The sequence below is a fragment of the Anser anser genome (genome assembly GCF_964211835.1).
Source record: "Anser anser genome assembly, chromosome: 1".
Taxonomy (NCBI): Eukaryota; Metazoa; Chordata; class Aves; order Anseriformes; family Anatidae; genus Anser; species Anser anser.
In genome coordinates, this window is record NC_139720.1 from 105838082 (window position 1) to 105861637 (window position 23556).

A 23556-nucleotide genomic window follows, 5' to 3' on the forward strand; every position below is an offset into this window, starting at 1 on the left:
TAATATGTGCCAAGACACGAATATAAGATGAGTTCTTCTGGAAGCATCTCAGATCATGCTTATCTGTCTTCTGAATTACAGTAATGTTCTGAGTTTGTTGCTATAAATGAGTAAACGTTCTCTAAATACAGGCTGGTAATACCATGGTGAGCTGCTGTTTACTTAAAATGTCGACTTAACCCAAGTCTGCTGGAGTTCTTAAGTTAGTTTGACTTTCTAGATCAAACAGTATAAAAGCTGTGCTCCATCTTTTTCCATGTTACACCTAAGCCTTCTAGAAAAAACAAACCACAACAGCTTAAAACTGCATTTTATACTTGGGTTTTCAGCAGTTTGGAATGCTGAATTGTTGATTGTTTAAGAATAAGAACATGCTTTTTGAGATGCTTTCCAATGCTTTTAAGATCTGTGATTGAATCTCTCTGTGACTTTGAAAATACTACATGTTTTCTGGACTCCACTGTGCATGTGGAGTTGTTCTGCACAAATTCAACCACGAGATAGTGTCATATCTGTCTGTAGGAGTTTTGCTTCCAAGAAGGAGACAGAAAAAACTCTCATACCTATAATTTCACAAGTATAGGAACAGAAACTTGCTAAAGTCCTAGCTTTTAAGCTCCTTTATTCTTTTTTGTTCTTTGTCACTATGTGCAGGTTTCTAAGGAATGTGAGGATTTTTAGGAAAGTTTTTGATTGTGCCAAGTTCTCAGTGAATGCAAAAAAGCAATATCAGAATTATGCTCTGGATAACTTCCTCGTTTTATCAAGGTCTTTTTCTCTAAAAGGTGGAAGGCAATACACAGGGCTATTATGTACTCATGAGGAAAATATATTTAAAATTTTCTATATTTTTAACAGTAATTATTTTTTACACTGTAATAAACTGTGTTTAATTTAATATGCAAAAGCAAGTATAGCACTCAATTTCATTTTAGCTTAAGCATTATAGGAAGGATTCTTGTCTGTGTTTTACTGCTATGCGATGTATGCATTGGCTTAAATATAGGTCTGATGAGCACATTTAATGCCTGTCATTAGTCTCTGTTCTGATAAACAGGATTTACCTCTTACCGTGAATGAGACACACACAAGTGGAGCAGCCAGCGGCCCCAGAGTAAGTTACAGGGAGGTGCTGGATGGAAAGCAGCATAGTGCATAAGTAGAACGGTTGGTGCAGTGGTAACAAACAAGCTGCTTCATGGACTTCTGTAGTCAAAAGAGTAGGTTCAAGAATATGAACCGAAAGGTAAAAGTACATCATTGAATAGAAAAGGTGGGGAATGCCTTAGAGACGAGAGAGAAGCAATTCTCCCAAATTAGTGGTATAGAGTCCAAAAGACTTGAAATTTGGAGAGAAATGAAGTTATTTGCTGGTGAAATTGCACGTGTTCTTGCAATATTGAGCTCTGCTAGACACTAATATTCAATCTGCAGTTTGTGAGAGTGTTAAGACACCAATAATCATGAGTGTAGTAGGAGTACTTTTTTTTGGAACCCTTAGCACTTTATCCTTACTAGTTAAAATACTTGAAGTTAGTAATGCTACTGACAAGAGTATATGCTCATATGTGCAGGTTAGCATATAGCGTTCTGCTTTTTCTTTGATTTATATTATTGGCATGAATGGAAAAATTAACCCTAAAAATGGCCAGTCTGCCCCACTAACAGTAGCTCTGTGTACAGTAAAACACCAGAGTTGTTTATAAAGTGAAGTAAGAACATAAATCTAATTTGTCATGTTGGCAGAGGCAAACTCTTCTGAATAATATATTTAATGACATAGGCAGAGTTCTATTTATGCTCTTTATTTTCAGAACAATAATAATGTATTAATTCTTTAAGATTGTTCTATGCTTGCTATACAGGGTGAAGGTAGATACGGTTGCTGCTTTGTGGCTTTAGACTCTGAATAAATACAAAATTGGAAATGCACAAAGGGCCCACGGTGGCTAAATGTCATCTTGGCAAATGGCTGTTTCAGGGTGTTAATGCATATATAAGCTTTTGACTTGCACAAGATCATGTTTTGGCTCAATGCCAATACCTGAAGGGATTCATTTAAGAGCTCTGTAGGAACGCATGCTTCTCTTTCCCCCTGCCTAATAATTGCTTTTTAAGCTGTACTGACAAGATACCTTTCAATTTTGGTTTCTAACCAAATTAAGTGCTTGCTAAATTTTCTTTGCCAAAATTCAAGTTTATAATTTTCTCCTGTTAAATCTCATGCTTTGGCACTAATTGAGACAAATTTTCTTGCTAGTATTTGCTGCGGACACATTGCTATTGTTATGCACACATACACTAGTGGTGGCATTCTTACTTGTTTTTAATTCAGTTCACTTTGCTGAAAGGGAGCCTACAAAGTAGCATGCCACAAGAATGGAAATTGCACAGCTTTTCTTGTGGCTGTGTTAAGAGAAACCTCAATGCTGACCACGTTTCACAAAAGCCAGTGTTCCAGCTGTCTGCCTGTAGGTATGTCCTATTTTGTTGGCTAAGCTTTAATAACCAAGATTTCTTCTTGCTTATCACCTTAGGAAGAGTTTCATTTTTCTACAGCCATTACAATATTGGTCAAATATATTAATTCTGCTTAAACATCATCATGATTTTCTGTGAAATGAGAAATGTTTTTGGCATCTTACAGCCTGTTTTAGAATTAGTAGCCTGAATTGCTTTAATACAAGCTTCACAGAATAATCTGAAAGCCCTTCCTTCCTTCTGAGTTTAGTCTTTGCAAACTGAATAGAAAGATGTCTGTGTTTGTTGTATTACAAGATTGTGTTTTTCATGTAAACTTTAGAAAGGTAATCAATATTAAAAATTCACCAGCTGTGGCTCAAAAATATTTGCTTCTTTGACCTGGACAGTGGAAACATACGAAATTGCTAGTCAATTTCTTTTTACATCTGTTGCTGAAACAGCTGTTTTTAGTGCCCTGTGCTTACAGATCTTCAAGAATGCATCAAAGAGTGCCTGTTCAAAGCTATATGCAACAGCTTGATAGGTTATCTTTCATCTAGATGTAAAAGTACTGTTTCCTACTCTCCAAGTATGGTTGATGGCAGTACCTTTACAATTTTGGGACTCCATTGGCAGCTGGTAATGATCTGAGTTGCATGCTAAGCTTTTATGGATTTAATGTGCTGACTAATTTACATTCTTGCAGTATTAATGCAGCATCACAGTACTTGAATATTAAGAATTATTCCTTTATTCAGCCAACCTAAATTCTGCCAAGGCCCTTGTTTTGATAATCCTAGATAGTAAGAGGGGAAAAGGGATACGCAGGATGTTTTAAGTGAAACCAAGGCTACTTATATTCTGAAACTATTTGGCGTCTGTCTACGTAACCAGGGTAGACATTACTCAGAAAATTGAACATTTTTGTTATTTTACATTCTTGAAGCTACACCTCTAAATAGTTCTCTCTAGCATGACAGAAAATATCTACGTTACCACCTGTTCTAGGGGAAAGCCTCAAAAAGTCTATTCTCATTCAGCATCATTAGTTTGAACTCCCTAAACTGACACTGGATTTTTTTTTGTTTGCTTGTTTATTCTCATTTTCTGTTACTCTCTCATTCTGTCCCTAACTGAAGTAGTAGCAGAGAGATATTCTGAAAATCTGTTCATTTTCATGGTAATTTGAACTGATATCACTTGCTACTACTGTGATTCCCTCTCCTAGCAGTGGTTCTAATCTGTCCACTTGATAAGCAGGTGTTAAGCTAGTAGGAAAAATAAAACAGTAAAAATTAATCATTTTCTGTCAGCTTAATGAGCTGAGAGGACAAGCATTGTGCAGGAAGTGGAAGCAGAGGTGGACTACTGAGGAGGAGTTTGGAAACATTGCCCAGGCTTGAAAGGATGGTGTTAGAAAAGTGAAAACTCACCTGGGGTTAATGCTTGCAAAGGATGCCTATGGTAATAAGAAGAGTTTTTCTTCCTATACTGGTAATAAAAAGTCAAAGAAGGACCTGGGTCTGGCTCTGAGCTGTGGGTGAGGACTGAGTCAGTGGTTACTGGAGGCAACTAGACCCATATTAAATATTCCATGGGACCCCCTGAGCTCCACCCAGTGGAGTTAAGAGAAGAGGGCCAAGTCCTAGCAAGGCTGCTGTCATCTTTAAAAGTTTACTGAGAACCACAGAGGCTTCTGATAAGCTGGGGATCTTTGAGATGGTCAGCCTTTGCTTGGTCAAGCAAATGTTCTGACTGCAGTTGTTAAAGTGGGGTGTTATTTAACATTTTAACAATGAGTTGGAATACCTGTACAGGTACTTAAAAAGGATTCAAACAGATTTAACAAAAAAATAAGAGAAAATAATTTTAAAAGAAGAAAATTAGGAATAAGGTGAGAAGTAAAGAGCTAATACTTACTCAAATTAAATGCCAGGCAAAATCATAGAGTTTAGTACAATTTTCTGTACTAAATTTGGATGTGTGTGTTATGAAATTGGCCAGCTCAGCTGCTTGGCACTTTGATAGCACTTGGATTAGTCATGGAGAGAAGTCAGTCCTTGGACATTATATTTCAACAGCTGGTTTATTTTGTATGTAAGACATTGCTATGTTTCGCTTGATGAAGAGCCCATCAGTGGAATGTTGTTACATCATGAGATATAACTTCAATTAGTACGAACTTCTAGAATGACACTTGAATTAAATATTAACATTTTCTATGGTTTGAGTAAGTAAACAAAAGGACTCAGTGTTTTAATCTTTCTTCTCTGCAAGGAAGGATAAAAGGGGAACCTGTATTCTGAGCATCAAAACAGGGAGGGAAAAAAAAGCTTGCCTACTTGATTGTATTGATTTAACAATGTGAGAAAGGACTTTTCTTGTTGGTGTTTTTGTCTTCTTAAATCTAAAAATGTTAGGAAAGACAACTTTGATAGCTGCCTGATTTTGCTGGAGATGGTGTACACTCTGGTGTATGGGAAGAGGTCAAACTCAGAAAAGGGTCTTTCGTGAGGAGAGCAAATTCTCACTCATCTTTTTTTCCATCTAATGTGTTTAAAATTCTTAGAATAAACCCACTGCCTCTTCACAATTTGAGTTTCACTTTCTTGGCATTATGGGGTTGAAATCCTGTTAAATCCATTGTGATCTGTGACTTAAGTCTTTACCTGTATAGAACAAATTGTGGGATCAAAGTCTACTGCCAGGGTAGGCAAGCTCTGCCTTTCAAAGATAAATAGCTAATATGTGATCAGGAAAAAAAAAGGTTACAGGCTGTAAAACCAAATGGGATGAATTAGAGGGTAAACCTCTCCTGTGCTTCTCTGAGCACGTTTAAAATATATTAAACCCTTTCTTCATCCAGATGCTGATCTGTCGTAATGAAGTGATAGAATTAAGCCTAAATTTCCCTTAAGAAGCACTACATCTTTAACTTTAACCAAAGCAATTCATGCCTATACAGAAAAGCAACAATGCGGTTACATCAGTGCTCTGGACTTCAGTTCTCAGCCACTGCTTTGGACTTCTATTTTTGCAATCAGTTGCTCTTTTTTTCTTGTACTCTCTTGGCTCCAGGCTCTGTGTTACACTTTGGTGTTCTTCATAGGTGTGCCTGTAGACACCTGTTTTCCTGTCCTGTTGTACATAAAATAAGGATAACAGCAGTTCCTTATTCGCTAAGTTGTGTAACCCAGTTTCCTTACTCTAACGTGCAGTATTCAAATCCTGAAGAAATGGACAGAATGGAATAAGTACAGATAATCGCAAGTAGATTTAAGTTGCATGTACAAAGATATAGCCTCTCTGCATTGGTAGATGATAGAGGGGCTACAAGACAAATTTTACATAGTCAAAGAAGGTCTTATTTTGATTTGAAAACTAACAGCTATAAAGTTAATAAAATGTGTTGTAAAAAGTAATTTATTCTACCTATCATATAAATCTATTGTTTCATTTAAGTATAAAGATTTTTTAATTATGCTTTTTCAGTAAAATAACTGAGTAATGTTGAGAATATATTTAGCAAAGTTAAGTAAAAAAATATATAATGCTTAAGTTTCATTTTAAAAGCTATATGTTTAACATTTAATTTATTGGCACACTTTGGAATAATTTCTTAGGGTTTGCACATGTGCTTAAACACTTCATTTGTTTCTTTTCAGTCATTATTTAACCTACTGGAATTTCGAAGACTAGTTTTGAATTTCAATCCTCCTGCAAATGCTCAAGACTTGCCCCGAAACCAAAAGGTAAAATTAGAAGCTGACTTCCCCTAGTGGTTAATAACGGCATTTCTCTATTGTAATTGATTTTTGCACTGCTCTCTAGTTCAAATTAGCACAGATGTTATAGGTGCCAATTAACATCGCTCTGAGCTTCTTATTATGGATCTTTACATAAAATACTTTGGCTTCGTAGTAGAGTACCTCTCTTAACATCCTGCCCTGTAGACTTTGCTCAGCAAACAGCAGCATAGACCAGATTCAGTGGAAGGGCTACTCTGAACCTTGTGCAACAACTGTGGCAGCACTGATGCTAGTAGGTGAGCATTTTTAATGTGGAGGTAGTTTGTATGAAGAAGCATGTTTTATTCTGCACCCGTCACACCTCAGGCTAATGTGGAAGAATGGGTATGGACTGATGGACAAAACAGGCCAATTTTTCTTCCTTCAGTAGATGCTCTCTGAGGAAAAGTGCATGGGAGTACACTGAATTCTGTGCTATAAAATAGTTAAAGAAATGGAAAGAGGAAGTAGCTGTATGAAGTGTGAAAACACTTCGTGTCCTGATTTTTAGCAAAACAGAGCAATGAATTTTTGCATATCCAGAAATTAGACCATTGTCTTTTGCCCCTTCCTTTCAGATTTTACAAATGGAGCGTGTTGTCAGCCTGTTTTTATTTGTTTGGCACTTCAGGCTTGACTGGAATGTTCACTAGCAAAAATGAAGCTGCAATTGAAAAAACAAACAAGCAAAAAACAAGTGGAGAAATTAGTGTCCATTTTCTAAACCTCTAGGTATGCACCATAAAAGGGAAGTTGCATGTTCAGTCAGAACTGTATAATCCCTCCATCCACCTGCACCCTCATTCCCCCCACTTGTTTTCTTTAGGTGTCTCTTGTTTTCTTTAGGTGTCTCTTGTTTTCTTTAGGTGTCTCTTGTTTTCTTTAGGAAAAATTGTTTGCAATAGATCGTGAGATGGTGTGCAAATACCGCACGGGTAGCGCTGGGAACACATCACAAGAGTGTGGCAAGATGGTGTATTTTAGTAAGGACAGAATAAAGTCATGCTATGCTCTACCAAAGAGTCTTCCTGAAATATATTTTAAATTATTTTTTTAGATTGACTTTCTGCCCTGAGTTTCATTACTGGTTGTTTTAATAATATACTCCAGTACTCAGATTTCTTTACCGTCATTTTTGAGGGCTTAAAAGGGCAGTTGGCATCGAAGAGGTGATATGAAATAGATAATGCCAAGCTGTTGTCTTTGAAAAATGTCTTGCCAGAGCATTGATGTTAGAAGCCATATGCTACTTTAGCAATTCCAAAGTGCTATTTCTTAGAAATTTTGACCGTGACAAATGATATTAAGGCTGTGTAAAATTGTGAGACACCGAGCAAACGATAGGGAGTTGTGTAGGAACCTTGCTTGCTGCAAGCCTGCTAGTAAGAATCTCTGGCAGTAGTTTGTATCCTGTCCTACGTCTAAATACCAGAATGGAATTGTAAATAATTTATGTACTCATATCTCTTATCTGCAGCTCAAAAAGGATTGCATTAATGTTGAAATATGTTGTGGGGAGACTTTCAGACAAGAGAACTCTTCATTAGTTGAAACATAAACTAACAGTAGAAATAAACATGCATGTCCCCAAATATGGTGCTTATATTTCGTTATATGGTGAAGACAAGTAGAGTCAAATTGATTTAAAGTTGTAATATAAACCTCCAGTTGACAAGAAAAAAAAAAGCCCTGGAAAAAAATGCCTTGGAAAATGTACTTCTGTCTTCTTAGTTGTTTTAAAAAAAATATCTTGACTTGGTGGGTTTTTGTGTTTATTTTTTCTTTTTTTTTTCCTTTTTTTTCTGGTGGTGGTAGTGGTTTGTGTGTGCGTTTGTTTGTTTGTTTTGTTTTGCTTTTTTTTTCACCTAATATTAAATGCTGGGTGTGACTGACATAACTTGTTAATAAAGAACAAATTTTAATAATCTCAGATTTTCAAGACCTTGGTTTACATCTTGTCATCTTGTTTTGTTTCTGGTTGATGGAAAGTAGGGTTTAACGCTAAGATTGTGACAGTGTCTTGGTATAGAATTAAAGCATGTGGTTGCACTTCAGGCAACCCTACTTCATAGTAGGTTGTTTCCATCCTTTCCTATCAATGTATTGAATCTAAATACTGGTAATAATTTGACATGTAAAATTTTTCATCCAGAAGTCATTTGTATAAATTTTTTACTTAAGCAAACAAAAAAACCCACTACCACCAGCACACACAAAAAAATGCACACGTTTGCCTCAGTTAACTGGACTTTGCTTTTCTTGTTTTTCAAACTTTGGCAGACATTTAAAATCTCAAATCAGTTTTTCTTCTCATTTGAAATTCCTTTTCCTCCGTTGGTGTGTTACTCAGCTTCTTCCTGCTGAACAAAATATGGTTGGCTGTAGTCACTGCAGCCCATGTGCCCTCCCAGCTCTCTTAGCTCCTGCTGCCATGCAGCTCCTGCTGTATGCAATAAGGCCACCTGAATATTTGGTGTGGACTGGATCTTCAAGAAATTTTTTATCGTCACAAGGAGGGGGTTACTGTATTACAGGTTAGCACGTCCTTCCTTGTGTTTCAACATTATTGTTATGCCGTTGTCCTGGCATACTGATTGAGAATAATGAATGCTTGCTATGCATTAAACATCTAGATTGCCTTAGAAGCATTTCTTAATCATAGATTGTCCCAACATCAGAGCATTAAGAAGTTGTTTATGTAGGCAAGATGGGTGATAAAATAGAGAACATTTAAGATGATAAACTTTCCATACAGCTTTTGTTTTAAAATTGATTTTAACTTTTTTCTTGTTGCATGTAGAGTGTACTTGAATACTGAGAGCCTTGTGCTGTGCTGTAGTTACTTCAGCAGTTCTTTTTGTTCTGAAATGTGAGTCCTTTGTAGAACTGTCTATGTCCTGGGGACTGGCTCACATCCACTTGAAGATTTTAGGCTTTGTTTAGTCAGAGTCGCTGTTTGTTGAGCTAATGTCTACATGTTCTCATCAAGGATGATGGCAAATGCATTAAAGAGAGCTTAAAAAAAAAAAAAGATTTTACTCATTTTAGAGATCCTTTTTTTGGCTTTAGAGAAGCATTTGTTCTGAGTAATCATTTTGAAATCAGTAGCCAGTTGATAACCCAAAACTACAGTTATTTCTGAAACTCAGCAAAATAAGTAGTGTAAGACTGGCTGGGTAATGTAAGAGTGGTTATTGCTTCTGTAATTCAAATTTAATAAAAGAAAGATGATATCTAGATAATTCTGTGGTCAATCATCTATATTATGCATGTGAACAGATGATTGCTAGTTCTGAAGCATCTTGATAAAATGTATCTAAAACTTCTGTTCATCTTTAGTAGATCGCTTTATGAAAATAGTAAGAACAAATCACTTTAGAATTTGTTTCTCTGTTTTCTTGTTAGAAATTGATTTAAAGATGTAAAGGGAAAACTGATTTCATTATTTAATTATGAAGATTTATTGCTGAATTAGGGTGGCATTTGACGAAGTCTTCAGCCTTTTCTGTGAACATTGGTTATAATTGGTCACTTTTTTGCAAGGTGGACGAGAAGAGCAAGTAAAACATTTGGGGGATTTACATGACTAGAAGTAGTTTTTAGGTAATAAGCAGAACTCATTCCAATTCCACACTATGCATGGTTTTTAAAGCTGAAATAAAATACTGTATGCACTAGAAGCTTTATGTGCACTGGATTCACATGTGAATAACTAAACAGGTCTGCTCTTTGATGAGCACGTTTGTCACCAAGTAATTCCAGTTTGGCCAGTATCTGACATCTGTGCTGTGTTTGAGAATACTTTGTTCTACATACAAGTGGATATTACATGGGTTTTAATTTCACAAGTGTGTGTCAACTATCTGCTCAGGACTAAGAATGGCATCCAATCTCCACAGCAGTAAACCTGTGGATTAATCTATGGTGTGATTGATTGTGTTTCGATTTACTTGTTTTTCATTATACAGGCAGAAGGTATTTCTTTTGTTTCTCTTCTGGAAACCAGAAAAAAGAACTACATATTCTCCATAGATAATACTTTTTTTTTTTTTTTTTAAGTTGTCAGGAGAGCAGGCTATTTCTCTTATTTCTGTTAAGAGAAATAACAATCTATTTACACCTTATAAATTCAGAGTCTTCAGTTAACAAAAAAACTTGAAACATACTAGGCAGTGCATAGGCTCACAAGTAATTCTGCTAGATTTAGAGAGGGATGCTAAGTCAACAAAATCAATGCATATGGTTGCAGCGTTTTACTTGAGGCTTTGTAAAATCTGCATGTACTAACTGATAGGGCTGTATGCGGTGTCCTTTGAGGAACCTGCATGCTTTCAACTTTCTTACGTTAAATGAAGCTTGCATGCTATTTCTTATCTCATCTCATTATTCTTGTGTTGTATTTTTAATAATTCACCCAACTTCAATTTTTTTTCTTCTGCTCAGTGTATCAGATGCACACATAATTGTAAATAGCTTTACTCCATTGTTTATCCAATGAACTTCGCTTTTGCTATATCGGAGTTGCATGATAAGTCTAGGGATATGTCATACCTGATAATGAGATGCAATGATTATATGGAAAAATATTTTTCGTATAAAACTGAAATTCCATCGATTATCCTGTAGGGAAAAGGTATCTCTTTTCTTTTCCCCTTTCGTTCTCCAGTATGGTTGTAAGCTATGTATATCAGCTGAAATTTGTTTAGTGGCTCCCAAATAAGATTAATGGTAAGACATACAAAATTGGGGTCACATGCCTAATAGAAATGAGCATGGAGAAGTTGGCTTGTGGCGCAGGGTGTGTAATATTTAGTAGTAAGTCTTGGGATTGACTGTTCTGTCTTAAGCACAGCTCAGCTTGTCCACATGTCCATTCAGCCTTGTTTTGAGCCAAACAGCCATGTCTAGTTGTGGTTTCATGGAGGTTTCTGTTTTTGAAGTGTAGTTTTCTTTCCAGAGAACATTATTGTGTAAATAGGACATTATCTGTAATCAGGACAAGAGGCAGTGGGAGGTTCCCTCTGAACATCAGGAAGCACTTCACTGTGCAGCTGACCAGGCACTGGCACTGGCACGGGCTGCCCAGAGAGGTTGTGGAGCTCCTTTGAAGCTCCCTGGCATGGTCCTGGGCAGCTGGCTCTGGGTGTCCCTGCTTAAGCAGGGGGCTGGACAGAATGGCCACCAGACATCTTTTCCAACCTCAACCAGTCTGTGGCTCTGTGATAAAACTAAAAAGTAAAAGCCAGGCAACACAACCTTGGTAGTAATGCAAGTAAGCTTAAGTATTAGTATGACAATTGGCAGAATATATGCTTAGCTCATTCAGTAACACTTTTTTAAATTATGTTTTTGTTACTGCTTTGTTAAATATTTTTAATTCTTCTTCAAATACAGGAACATAGGAATCTGCCTTTCATGCGTGAATTGAGGTACCTGTTTGCACTTCTAGTTGGTTCAAAGAGAAAATATGTCGACCCATCTAGAGCAGTTGAGATTCTTAAAGATGCTTTTAAATCAAATGATTCCCAACAGGTAATTTCTGTGTAATTTTATTCAAAATTATACATGCTCTCATATGGTCATCCAGCAATAGGGAATACTTAAAATGGACAATCAAAAATCCAAAATGTCCACAGGTGCTGAAAAGAGAATTCTAATTATCAGTCTTTTTGAATTTTTTTTCTAATATTGTGATCTCCAGTAACCTTTATTTAAATAAAAATAAAAAACGAATTTAATAAATAATCTCCGGCATCATGACTACCAGATGCAGTACACTTTCTTTTTATTATATTAGAAACCTCAAAGTAAAGTACCTAACACTGTTTTTGAAACCTTCTTAGTAGTCCCACTTTTTTGCTTTTAGGGCTTAGTTTAAATTCTAAGTTTTTGGTTTTTGAAAGAGTTTAATTTTTCTGATCTCCAAGTATTACATCCAAGGCCGTATAAGCCAAGTATACTATCTGTCTAGATATTGGTTTGGTGGGCCATAATATTCATATTCAAGGATCTTGCCTAAATCACTGCAGGTGTATTTTGCTTTTCTGAGAAACACTTCGTTTCTTCATAAGATTTATTTTTTGCTCATGAGGTTATATGGTTAAGGTATTTAGTTGCAGCAACATGCTGAATTTAGTGCTTGGTGAAAGTAATATTAGTCACCACTTGTTAGATACCAAAGGGTTTGAACAATGGGATTCATGAGATGCCTTTGAACTGCCATGGTATGAAAGCTGAGCCCAAGTAATAAGAATCACAGGACTCTCTAAAGACTGAGGAACACTAGAGCATTAATGTGCTCTGAAAGCTACCCATAAAAAAAACAACTATGGCATAGTCTTAGGCATAATGTGACTCTGGAGTTCTTGTAAGAGGATGTGCTTCTATGCTGATCGTGTAAAGTAGTACTTCATTGTATTCTGTAATATATATATGAATGTTTACTGACCATTTGATATTTTCCAACAGCAAGACGTTAGTGAATTTACACACAAATTATTAGATTGGTTAGAAGATGCCTTCCAAATTAAAGCTGAAGAAGAGAGGTAAGATTGTTCTACTACTCTCTAAATTGAACATTTCAATAAGGAAAAGGCAAACCAACCAAACAAAAATCCTCTTCTAACTGTGTGGCTGAAAAAGATCCAACTCTATAGCTTGTTTCAGTTAAAATGTAATTTTCCATATATGCTGATACTTTCAATTTACCATTAATTTTCTTTTTCACCTTCTTCTTTTGTGTTAGAAATCTTGATGAATGAATTCCAAAATATCTGAACTGTAGAGATATATATTGTCAGTAATGTTAGCTTTTTTCTCACTTGAGTGCAGTTTTACTTTTCAATACTATACTTTAAATAATTCAAAACCTTGTTCCTGTTTCCCTTTTTAGAAGATAATATTCATAGTTTGTGTAAGTGAACATCTGTAAACTGTCTTTTGAATATACAGTTGTTTCTAGAGTGTTGGAAGAAATAGTTTTTTTTTACAAGGGCTATGTGCAATTTAACCACTCACGAAATGAATTTGATTTACATAAATTTTCTTGAAATGAAGCACTTCTGAAACTTAATTTTCAGATTGTACTTACCGTTGCAAATACGTGAATTGTTATTGCCTTTAGTGGAGAGAACAAAACACAATGAACTGTAACTAAGTAAAATAGGCAGCATTTCCATAATGAATTCAAAATATTCTACTCTTATTTTTGTAAAAAGATTTGTGGCTTTGTGGGATCTTGTGCTAACACACTCTGTTTTCAGGGATGGAGAGAAACCAAAGAACCCAATGGTGGAGTTGTTTTATGGACGATTCCTAGCAGTTGGTGTACTTGAAGGTATGCACCTGAATTTGCTTGGACTTCTGTGCTGGTGCCTGTTGAGTGCTTATCTAAGTACCCAGGTGAATGATGCAGTTACATGGTTTTAGCTGTCTGCAGAAATACACTTGGAGAATACAACTGCAGTGTGTGTCAAAAGGTTTGTCCTGAGAATATGAGACTGAATGTGAATGTAGTGAACTTCAGCACTCCAGGAAGACTGTTTTGATACCTTTCAGGTGTTGAGTGTATGTCCTGAAGCATAGAAGTTAAGGGGAGATGCTGAGCAAAAATGGTTGCAAGAACTGATTATCAGGGCATTTTTGCCCTGCTAAAGGTGCCACTTGCTAAAGGTGTACAGAAGTCAAATGACTGCATTTCCTACAGCTAGTCTCTGACGCTCTGCTTCACTTTATAAAATTTTAAATTTCAATTATTGCATTTTCTTCTGTACAGTTTCTGGTACGGATAACTCACCTTCTTAAAAAGTATTGTTCCTTGAAAACAAGGAACCGTTGGAAGCCTGATCAAGGGCAGAGTCAGAGAGTGTGCTGAGGAGTCAGAGAGTGTAGAATGAGCTTCCCTTTGCTATCTGCATATAATTTGCAGAATTGCATTATTGTATATTTCCAGGAGGCGATCAGCTGTGAAAGCATTTTTAGTGTTGCTTATTCAGTCCACATTCCCAGAGCGAATGATTCTTGAGATGTGTTTGAATGAAGCAGCTATAATCTTTAAAGTGGTTTCCAGGTTGTTTCTTGGCCTGGAATACTGTAGCTAATGCTGCTTTGCTGTTAGACTTAAAAACTGTTCTTCAGATTCCTTGCTACTAGCTAGTATTCCTACTCTTCTGCTCTGCATTTGAGTACTTTAATCCCTCATATTCTCATCTCAACAGAGGAGATATAAAAAACAAACCAAGGAAAAGAAACTGTCTGATGCAAGAAGACTAAATTTATTTCATCCTGAAGTCAGTAACAATTTTAAATTGAAATCACTTGCCACCCATATTTCTTCTCATGTTTAAGCTTACAACTTTATAGACTGTTACCAAATTATGATCTTGTTTTCAGGACAGAAATCGTGAATGTGCTCTTTTGGCTTTTTTTTTTTGCAAAATGTACTTGTATAAAGGGCTGCTTCATACCAGCAGTTCCACTGACGGTACAGGGTTGTACTACTCAGCTGCTATTTGCAAGTGGAGGACTTTGACTTCATATCACAGTTTTACACATATAAAACATTGTGAGTTTTTTTTTTTTTATATAACAGATAAGTGCAGAAACAATAAAAATTATTTAAGAAGAAAAACAGTCATTTTCAATGTTATGTTCAAGTGACTTCTGAACTATCTTATTTTCAGACATATAAATGAGTTGCTCAATAAGAAAATATGAGTATTGTTCAGTACACTAGGCCAGGTGACCTAGGATTGTTTGTTTGGTGGTTGTTGTGTTTTTGTTTTATTTTGTTCTATGGCTTTAGGAATGATCATTTAACCTTTAATGTTTAATTTCTTATATGAAGGTAAAAAATTTGAAAACACAGAAATGTTTGGCCAGTATCCACTCCAGGTTAATGGCTTTAAAGATCTGCATGAGTGCCTAGAAGCTGCAATGATAGAAGGGGAAATTGAATCTCTCCATTCAGAAAACTCTGCAAAGTCTGGTCAAGAGGTGAGTTGAATGCTTCTGTGGGCTTCTCTCAAAATGTTACTGTCATGCTGTTTATTTTTCATTGCTTTTTTGTTGTTGTTGTTTGTCTTTTTTTTTTTTTTTTGTCTTGTGACCCACTGTTTATTGCTCTGCATGTTTTGATGTCTGGCATAATGGGATCATTAATTTTGGGGCTTGTATCTCCTCTAGATTATTGAGAGAATCATCTTTTGGTATTACATCACTGATTCTGACCTGTTGCTGGTATTTGATCTCCAGAGAGGTCATATGTCTGTTCGTTTTTTTTTTTTTAACCTTTAATGGTTAAAAAAGGTTCTATAGTGGGAAGTGACATAGTCATATTGACAGCAGTGGCAAAATGAGAAAGTTAACGTTAAAACCTAATCTAGAAATCATTACTTTATTACTACCAGGGCCAAGTAAATTGACTATATTTCCCTGGACTTAAATAATTGATTTGTAGTGGCTGCAGCTATTAGTAGTGCTTAAACATTAATGCCTCAAAGTTAGAAGATTTGGAATTACTGAAGGAAGCTGAATTTCTTGTCTCTGCTGAATAAAGTCTTCAAGTGGCATTCATCTGAGGTGGTAGATGTCTAATTTGATATGGTAGTCTTGTGTATTGAGAGATCCATTTTATCCTGAAAGTAAGATTCTTTCTTGTTGCAACCATTCTTTTTAATGGGATGTTTAGTTCATTGTTCACTATGTTTATAAAAATAGTGCATAAAAACCTCAGTCATGCAGTAGGGTGTTGGCACATGAGTTAACTTTCAAACAGGTAAAAAGAAACATTCCCTATTCCCAAGGAACTTAAATCCAAACTCAAGAAAAGATGGAGGTCAATGTACACACATGGGGTTAGAAGTAAGAGGAAAATAAGATAACAGTTGTCAGCACCATGGTTGATGAACTTCAGCACGTTAGGAGTTTAGTCATTGTTAAGTGGTTTGGGGTCTTGCAATAGAAACGTTTTAGGGAAGGATTGTGATTTAGGTTTGCTGATTTTAGCACTGAAATTTACTGCTGTGTGAAGGCGCTGCACAACATAAGTTATAATTGGCTCCTTTAAAACTGAGGAGGTGTTTGGTGAAGACTGACATAGGCAAGACCAGGGAAGGCAGCTCATTTTGCGTGGAGGATGAGGAGGTACTCTGAAGGCAGCGAACTAGGAAAATTCAGCAACAGCCTGGATAGCTGTTAGAGTGACAAGACTGCTAAGGCTGGGCGAAGGGAGAAGAGAGGAAACATTGCACTGAGCTGTGAAATAGTAAATAGTCTAGAACCTAGGCCAGAATTTTAGCTATGAGCAAAGGAAGAAAAGCCTGTCTTGGAGGTATTACATGAAAAGAATATTCAAGACGTTTTGCTGGGTAGAGAGCTTGAAATGAGCCCTGAGTCAAATGCATTGGACATTGGCATCAAAATTGTCTGACAGCCACATCTACAGTAATCAGGAGAAGCTCAACTTGATGTTTAGACATCCAAAACATATTAGACAACTATAAATGCATAGACTAATTTTTTTTTGGAGGGGGGAGTGGAGATAAAAAAGTAATTCTAATTCAGGAGATGGAATTGAATTTGTCTTATAGTTGGGTTTACTGAAAAGCAAAGTATAAAAAGAGAATAAGGATAGAGCATCATTGAATACCCAAAGAAAGCCAGGATAAGGTGATAATAACATGTTCATCCAGGGACAGGTTAGCAGTGATTATGAGAGAGAAAAAACTTCAAGAGGCATTTTTTATACAAAGGAGATTTCAAGAAAAAAAGTTTTCAGTATTACAGTGCTGAGAGCACTTATTGATGTGTAAGGAGGTCATTAGAAACTTCGAGTGTTATCAGGTGAATGAAAGGGTCAGAAACGAGTCTGAGGGAACTAGAGGGAAGATCACTTCATAAAGTATAAACAAGCCTTTCACTGGCCTTAGAGAGTTATAGGAGAATAGAACAATTGCCAAGGCAGAGAGGTTCAAGAGTAGATTGCTTTTAGTACAGGTGAGTTAAATGTGAAAGGAAGAAGCCTTCCTGCCTGCTCTGCTTTAATGCAGTTAGCAGTAGGTGAGTTGAAATGCTCTGATGTGCACGGGTGACAAATGATCTCTGTTTTTTGTGAAGTTGAAAGACAGAAGCTTCAGAAAGCATATGCTGATACACTCTCTAAAAGCAGTTTCTACCACAGTTGTGTCAGTGTGCAAGTATTGTACCATTATTTCTGAAGTTCTGTTGCTGAAAGACATTCATTGTGGGTTTTTCTGTTTTTGTTTTGTTCAGCACTGGTTCACTGAGCTTCCTCCTGTCTTAACTTTTGAGCTGTCAAGATTTGAATTTAATCAGGCTTTGGGGAGACCAGAGAAGATACACAACAAATTAGAATTTCCTCCAATTTTATACCTGGACAGGTACAGTATATTATCTGCAAAGTCTTAGTATAAATATAAATTTAATGTCATGAGTTTGGCGAAGTTGCTAGTGTATCTCATACTCAGGTAAATCACAGTAAATTTCTGTTCTATCTGAAAAAGTTGTAATTTCATGGGTTTCAGTGACTGTTTCAGAAAATATACACATATAACAACTTAAGACATACTGCTACATCATGCCAAAACCCGCTTACACTTCAGTTTTTAACTTATTACTAGGTAGTTATATACACAGGCAAAATACTCAGTAAAATGTCACTGTCTTGCAGTGTTTATTGGTCAGCTCAGGAAAGAGGGTGAGAAAAGTCAGATATTTCATGGTGTTCCAGATAGACTGCATGGTTTGAAGATACTCAGAATGTAAGGACCTGCAGCATCAGTGCATGATGTCTATATGTAGAAGTGAACTATCACCATGGCTTTCAGTTAGATACTAAATGTTATTTGTGAGCCTAAACAATGAAGCAAGATTATTGCTACCTGGCTGCTACTAAAACCACTTTAGAAGCTTTCCAAATATTTGTTTGTATACATTTATAGGACGCATCCATGGTATGAACAGAGCTTTTGACACTGGGGATAAAGCATTTCTGAAAGTTGGGGCACGGGGATGGGCATAATTAATTTACTTCTCAGGTCTGTTCCATTGCTTGATATGTTGTAGGAAAAACAAGTTTTGGAGAGTGAATTTTTTTTTCTTTGTTTTTTGATTTTAGCACTAAGTGTCATTGCTGATGAGTACAGACCTTGTTTTCAGTGTTCTAATTATATGTGCTGATGTAACTTTCATGTTTTACAGGTATATGCACAAAAACAGAGAAATAACAAGAATTAAACGTGATGAAATCAAGAGACTCAAAGAGTATCTCACGGTTTTACAACAGAGATTAGAACGGTACTATAGATAATTGTTCCCAGTGTAAATGGAAATAATGTTATGGGCTATGTAGAACAGAATAGCTCCTTTCAACTCTACATTTTGTATAGTTGTTTGCTCTCAATTTCACTGCTGTATCTCTCTTTTTTATTGTTTCCCTTGCAAACTCTTTAAGCATGATCGTTGTGGTTTATGAAACTTGCTAGGAAAGACTTGCTTTACTTAATTACAGTCAACCAGAAAAAATCTGTTTTGTTTGTTTGATTTTTATTTTTTTATTTTTTTTAAATTATTTTGGTATATGTGAGTGATGGCATTAATACATTTTATGGTTAACAGATATTTAAGCTATGGTTCTGGTCCTAAACGATTCCCCTTGGTAGATGTCCTGCAGTATGCCTTGGAGTTTGCCTCCAGCAAACCGGTGTGCACATCTCCAGTGGATGACCTGGGTGCTAGTGCCCCCTCCAGTGGGACGCTGCCTGCCCAGACCTCACCCAGGTAAGGGCTGCCTCCCAACTCTCCTTCTAGGGTGAGACACAGGTGATCTGTTCAGGTAAACCCAACAGCTGAGAGAGAGGGGAAGAAATCTGTTTCATTCATTGGATTGATACAACTAGGCATCTCCTAAGGCTTATAGTGTACGATTTCTGCTCTCTTCCTAGAAATATTTTTCATCATGACAGACTTAAAAATAAATAAAGACAAAAAGTTAATAATCTGGGGTTGTCTAATTTGCTTATAAGAACTTCTTTAGGTGGAGAACTACCATTTTCAAATGAAACACAAGAACTATAGTGCTTGATGGTCCTGAACATCAAAACTTGTGTAGTTTTTTAAACAGCAGGTCGTTGTCCTTTGCTTACTTGAAAGGACATCTACATTTCCAAATAAACACAGTATCTGATGACGTTACTGGTTCCCAGGTGGCTTATATTTTTTTAAGAATCTGAATTTGGGCAGCGTGTATGTGCTGCAGAATTTTCAGGTTTCTGGTGTAGACTTTCTTTTAATTTTTGCTTGAGAGTTTAACTCTTTCTTCTGCTTTGCTCCTCTTACATTTCTGATTGAGATTGTCAGGAACTTAACAGCCTGACTTTAAATTCACAGTAGCCAAAGCATTAGGGAGATAAATGTCTAAGAAAGTTCTTTTTCTTCATTACTGAAGTTAGTAACTGTTAGTAATAGTTAATAAAATAGAGTGCAAATTAGGATAGGTCTTGACTAGGTGAATACTAACAATTTATAACAGAATTTTTTATATTGCATTTAGGAAGCTGGGCTCTGGTTCAGTCAAGATATTTATATTTTGTACTTTGGTGAAGTGAAGTAAATAAGTCTAAGAAGCTTTTAAAAGATTTCAAATGTATTACTGATAGAATGCCTATATATATATATATCTACTGATGACTGATAAGAAAAGAAAAGCTTTTAAGTTGTCATTGATTGCATGACGTACAATATCAGAAGCTCTATACTTTGTTCAGATTCCCATATAGAAAGTTTGTTCTGTAAAAATTCAAGTATTACAACTTTTGTCAACCTGTAGAAGTGTGAACACGTTTTGAGGAGTGACACTAAGCTCTTAATGTTCTGACAATGTTCTGAACTACAGAAGACTTCAGGTTCCTCAGGCTGTATCGTGGTGCCATACCCAAAGTAAATAAACAGTGGCTTGCTAGGAAGGTCTGCAGGTTCATGTTACGCCTTGGATTACATGTATGCCATCTTTTTGATAGGAGGAGAAAAACATGTAACGGATTTTCATTTTTAATATTCTGCCGCTCTCATAGAATTTTTGTAAGTTGGCCACTTTAGTGTTTGAATTACAAGACTTGCTTGGAACAAGTTTAGTGCTAAATTCACAGTGAGCCATAAATATTAGAGTCTCTTTTATTGTTTTTATTGTGTGACATTATCTGAAGGTGTTGAATAGCATTTCAAGTAAAGTAAATTGTGTCTTGACCGATCCAATTCCTTTATTTATGATAATAGTAACCGAAGTTGTTATTGTGTTAATGTGGTATACCACAAAGTTTTCAGGAGTTATGTAGTAATTTTCATATTGATATTTTAGGTACTTCTCTTGGATTGCTGTGTAGGAAATTACCATTAATTTTTTTGTATTCAGATTAAAAGCTTGTTTTTGTAGTGCAGCATTTAGTATGTGTATGTGATGATTCAACTTTGGTATTTCATGTTTCGAATGAATGCAGCACAATAGATCAGCAGGGGCCTTCCTCTTCAGATGTTCCAAGCACATCTCCTGTACAAAGATCAGTAATACATAAACCATTCACACAATCACGAATTCCTCCTGATCTGCCAATGCATCCAGCACCAAGGCACATCACTGAGGAAGAGCTTTCCGTCCTAGAAGGCTGTCTACATCGCTGGAGGACTGAAGTAGAAAACGACACTAGAGGTATTGCCACAAACTGGAGAATGTAGCCACATTTGGAAAGGATTTCTGGACATGGGAAGGGGGGATGGGGGAAAGTAGCCTTAATGTGCATGTGTGTGTTGAATTGTTTTTCGTACTTCTGAACTTATCTCTAGCATATAGGAATGTAAGTCAGTTATACATCTTAGTAGACTGGAGGTATATTGACTGAAGATGCAAACAGGGCATTGAGTTTAGTTTAGCACAGCTTTTTCAACAAAGGTTTCTGCATGCAAGGTATTGGGGGAGAGTAGAGCAAAATGGAAGTGGGATCCATGCTGAAGGACCATCTGCAAATGCATTTTAGCTGTCAGTGTGATAGTGGGCTAGGCCTAGACTTGGTGATCTGCAGAGGTGTTTAGGGTAGAGTGGCCCCTTCAATGAGGGAGAATTCAGTGAATTTCTGAGCAAAGGCTTTTTGGAGTGGGTAGACCTTATAGTCCATTTTGATGCCCTGAGGAAAACCATGTAAGTAGTTGTTCCAGCATGGGTGGGATTGGTTGAGTTTTAGGAAATGAGCAACAGTGCATCACAAATCATTGACTGCTTTCTCATCTGAAATTCAGCATTTGGCCTATAGGTAGGTAAACAGATGCATCATATGTGAAATGTACCCTTGTTTGAGCCTTTAACAAGAAAAAATAAAGATATGTTTCTGCACATTTATACAGCATCATGGAAGAGATTTTTTCTTATTTTTTTTCTTTTAGATTTACAAGAAAGTATATCTAGAATACATCGAACAATTGAATTGATGTACTCTGACAAAACAATGGTCCAAGTAAGTACAGTTTCTGCATCAAATAAGAGATGCTTTTTGTCACTTCTATTAAAATTCTTAGATGCTTGAAAAAGAGAGCAAGTATACAACTATTACATACAGTGGCTTGAGAAATTTCATTGGAAAATCATAGGTTTTGCAAGTCTTTTAATTATGCACAGTCAGATGAAAGAATTACAATATTTTACGGGTGATGTGAGACAGATATAACATGCACCATGCTTAAGTTTAAGCAACTTCATGATGAAAAGCCAAAATAAGTTCCATCTCTGATCAGCTCTTTTGATTTGAATTCAGAACTAAAGTTTTAATCCAACTATAAAATTTTCTCACCCCCAATTTGACCTTATTACTTGGGAGTCTAATGCCTTTAAGGTGACAATACATTAGGCATAAGAAACTATTATTTTTATAAACCTTATACTTGATGTTTATTTGCCATTGTATATTGCAGCCTCCATACTAAGACTTGTGAACTCAAGGCTTCTGGTTTTAATTAATAGCTAGTAATGCCAGTGTGACCCTCTTGGATTTGGATTTTTTTCTTTGGTTTTGTGTGTGTGTGTTTTGTTTGGTTTTTTTTATGTCTATATTTAATATTAATCACAACCTTGACTTTTGGGCTAATTGCATTGGGCAAAGTGCATTTTGGGGAGATTCATATGCTCTGTAATCTAAACAGCAGTTTTAGAATGCTCTATTCTGGAGTTGTGGCTCGTGCAGTATTTCTGATGTTCACATACTCATGTTTGCTCACTGAGACAGGTTTTAAAGTTAAGGCTTACTTCCTCTGTTGCTAACAGAAAGTAAAAAGAGTTATTTTCCTTCCAAGTAAGATCTGTTCAGCTTAGTTTTCCTTGAGGTACTGTTTCATTTTGTACTTGGCTTGTAATAGTTCGTGGCAGCTGAACTCTGATGTTAAGAGTTCCAGGCAGACTGGCCTAGATGGCATTCTTTAAGCTTGCTACTGGCAGGCTTTTTTTCATCAGTGCTTGTTATAACAGGAAGGCTACAGGCTACATCATCTAGCACTAAAATGAAGTAATTATTGTTTTCACATTCACATAGCTAGCCTTTGTTGGCTCATATGTTTATAGGAGGAAATACATCTGGATATATTCCTCCTATATCTGACTAAGATAATACTCAGCAATCGTTACACTGGAAAAAGGAGATTACTTAGTAAAACACTTTTTCCTAGTACAGATTTGTACAATATAGATTAGATTTTTGTTTTGTTTTGAAAGAGGAGAAAACAGAAATGGAGAAGATAAAGATAGTATATAGTGTTGTAGAGGGAATTACTGTGCCGTGCCTTAAAGTAGTGATGTCTGTTGTTAAGTTATTCTTAGGGAATGTTATTTGATAAGGGAGAAAGGATATCTGTAGTTTCCTTAGAATCAAAGGAGGACACAAGGAGAAGATAAAGAACTTCTTAAATAGTTCATACAAACACTAGGAAGTATTCTGCAAATATAAATACTCTCCTTAAAAAGTCCAATTTTATGTGCCCAGATCTTATTGACTCACAAAAGAAAAGCTTTTAGTTCCTGCAATTGTATCATTTAGAGGAAAAGATCAATACTTTGAACCTGTTCCCAGGGAATGGGGCAATACTAAGCTATCCAGTTGCTCAGATGCAGAGGTAGGCAGGAGAAAGGATACAGCTATATGCACTTGCCTCTCTCCTGTTGTGCCAAAGTACCCATATAGACAAAAACAGTTGAGCTGCAGAAGGGCAACTTTCACTTCGTCTGTTATTTCAGACAGGTTCAGAAGCTAAA

At 36.2% G+C, this 23556-nt stretch overlaps 1 protein-coding gene across 4 annotated transcripts in view; it reads left to right on the forward strand.

Annotated features, from left to right (window-relative positions):
• USP25 (ubiquitin specific peptidase 25) overlaps nucleotides 1–23556 on the forward strand; it is a 92670-nt gene that overhangs the window by 45492 nt on the left and 23622 nt on the right. For all 4 annotated transcript variants that reach the window (XM_083821044.1, XM_083821045.1, XM_083821046.1 and 1 more), the window contains 10 exons: nucleotides 6129–6215; nucleotides 11646–11783; nucleotides 12720–12796; nucleotides 13514–13587; nucleotides 15097–15245; nucleotides 17523–17650; nucleotides 18471–18566; nucleotides 18888–19049; nucleotides 20765–20973; nucleotides 21702–21772. In XM_083821044.1, coding sequence (XP_083677170.1) covers nucleotides 6129–6215; nucleotides 11646–11783; nucleotides 12720–12796; nucleotides 13514–13587; nucleotides 15097–15245; nucleotides 17523–17650; nucleotides 18471–18566; nucleotides 18888–19049; nucleotides 20765–20973; nucleotides 21702–21772 — 1191 coding nt within the window. The remainder of the gene's footprint in view (nucleotides 1–6128; nucleotides 6216–11645; nucleotides 11784–12719; nucleotides 12797–13513; nucleotides 13588–15096; nucleotides 15246–17522; nucleotides 17651–18470; nucleotides 18567–18887; nucleotides 19050–20764; nucleotides 20974–21701; nucleotides 21773–23556) is intronic.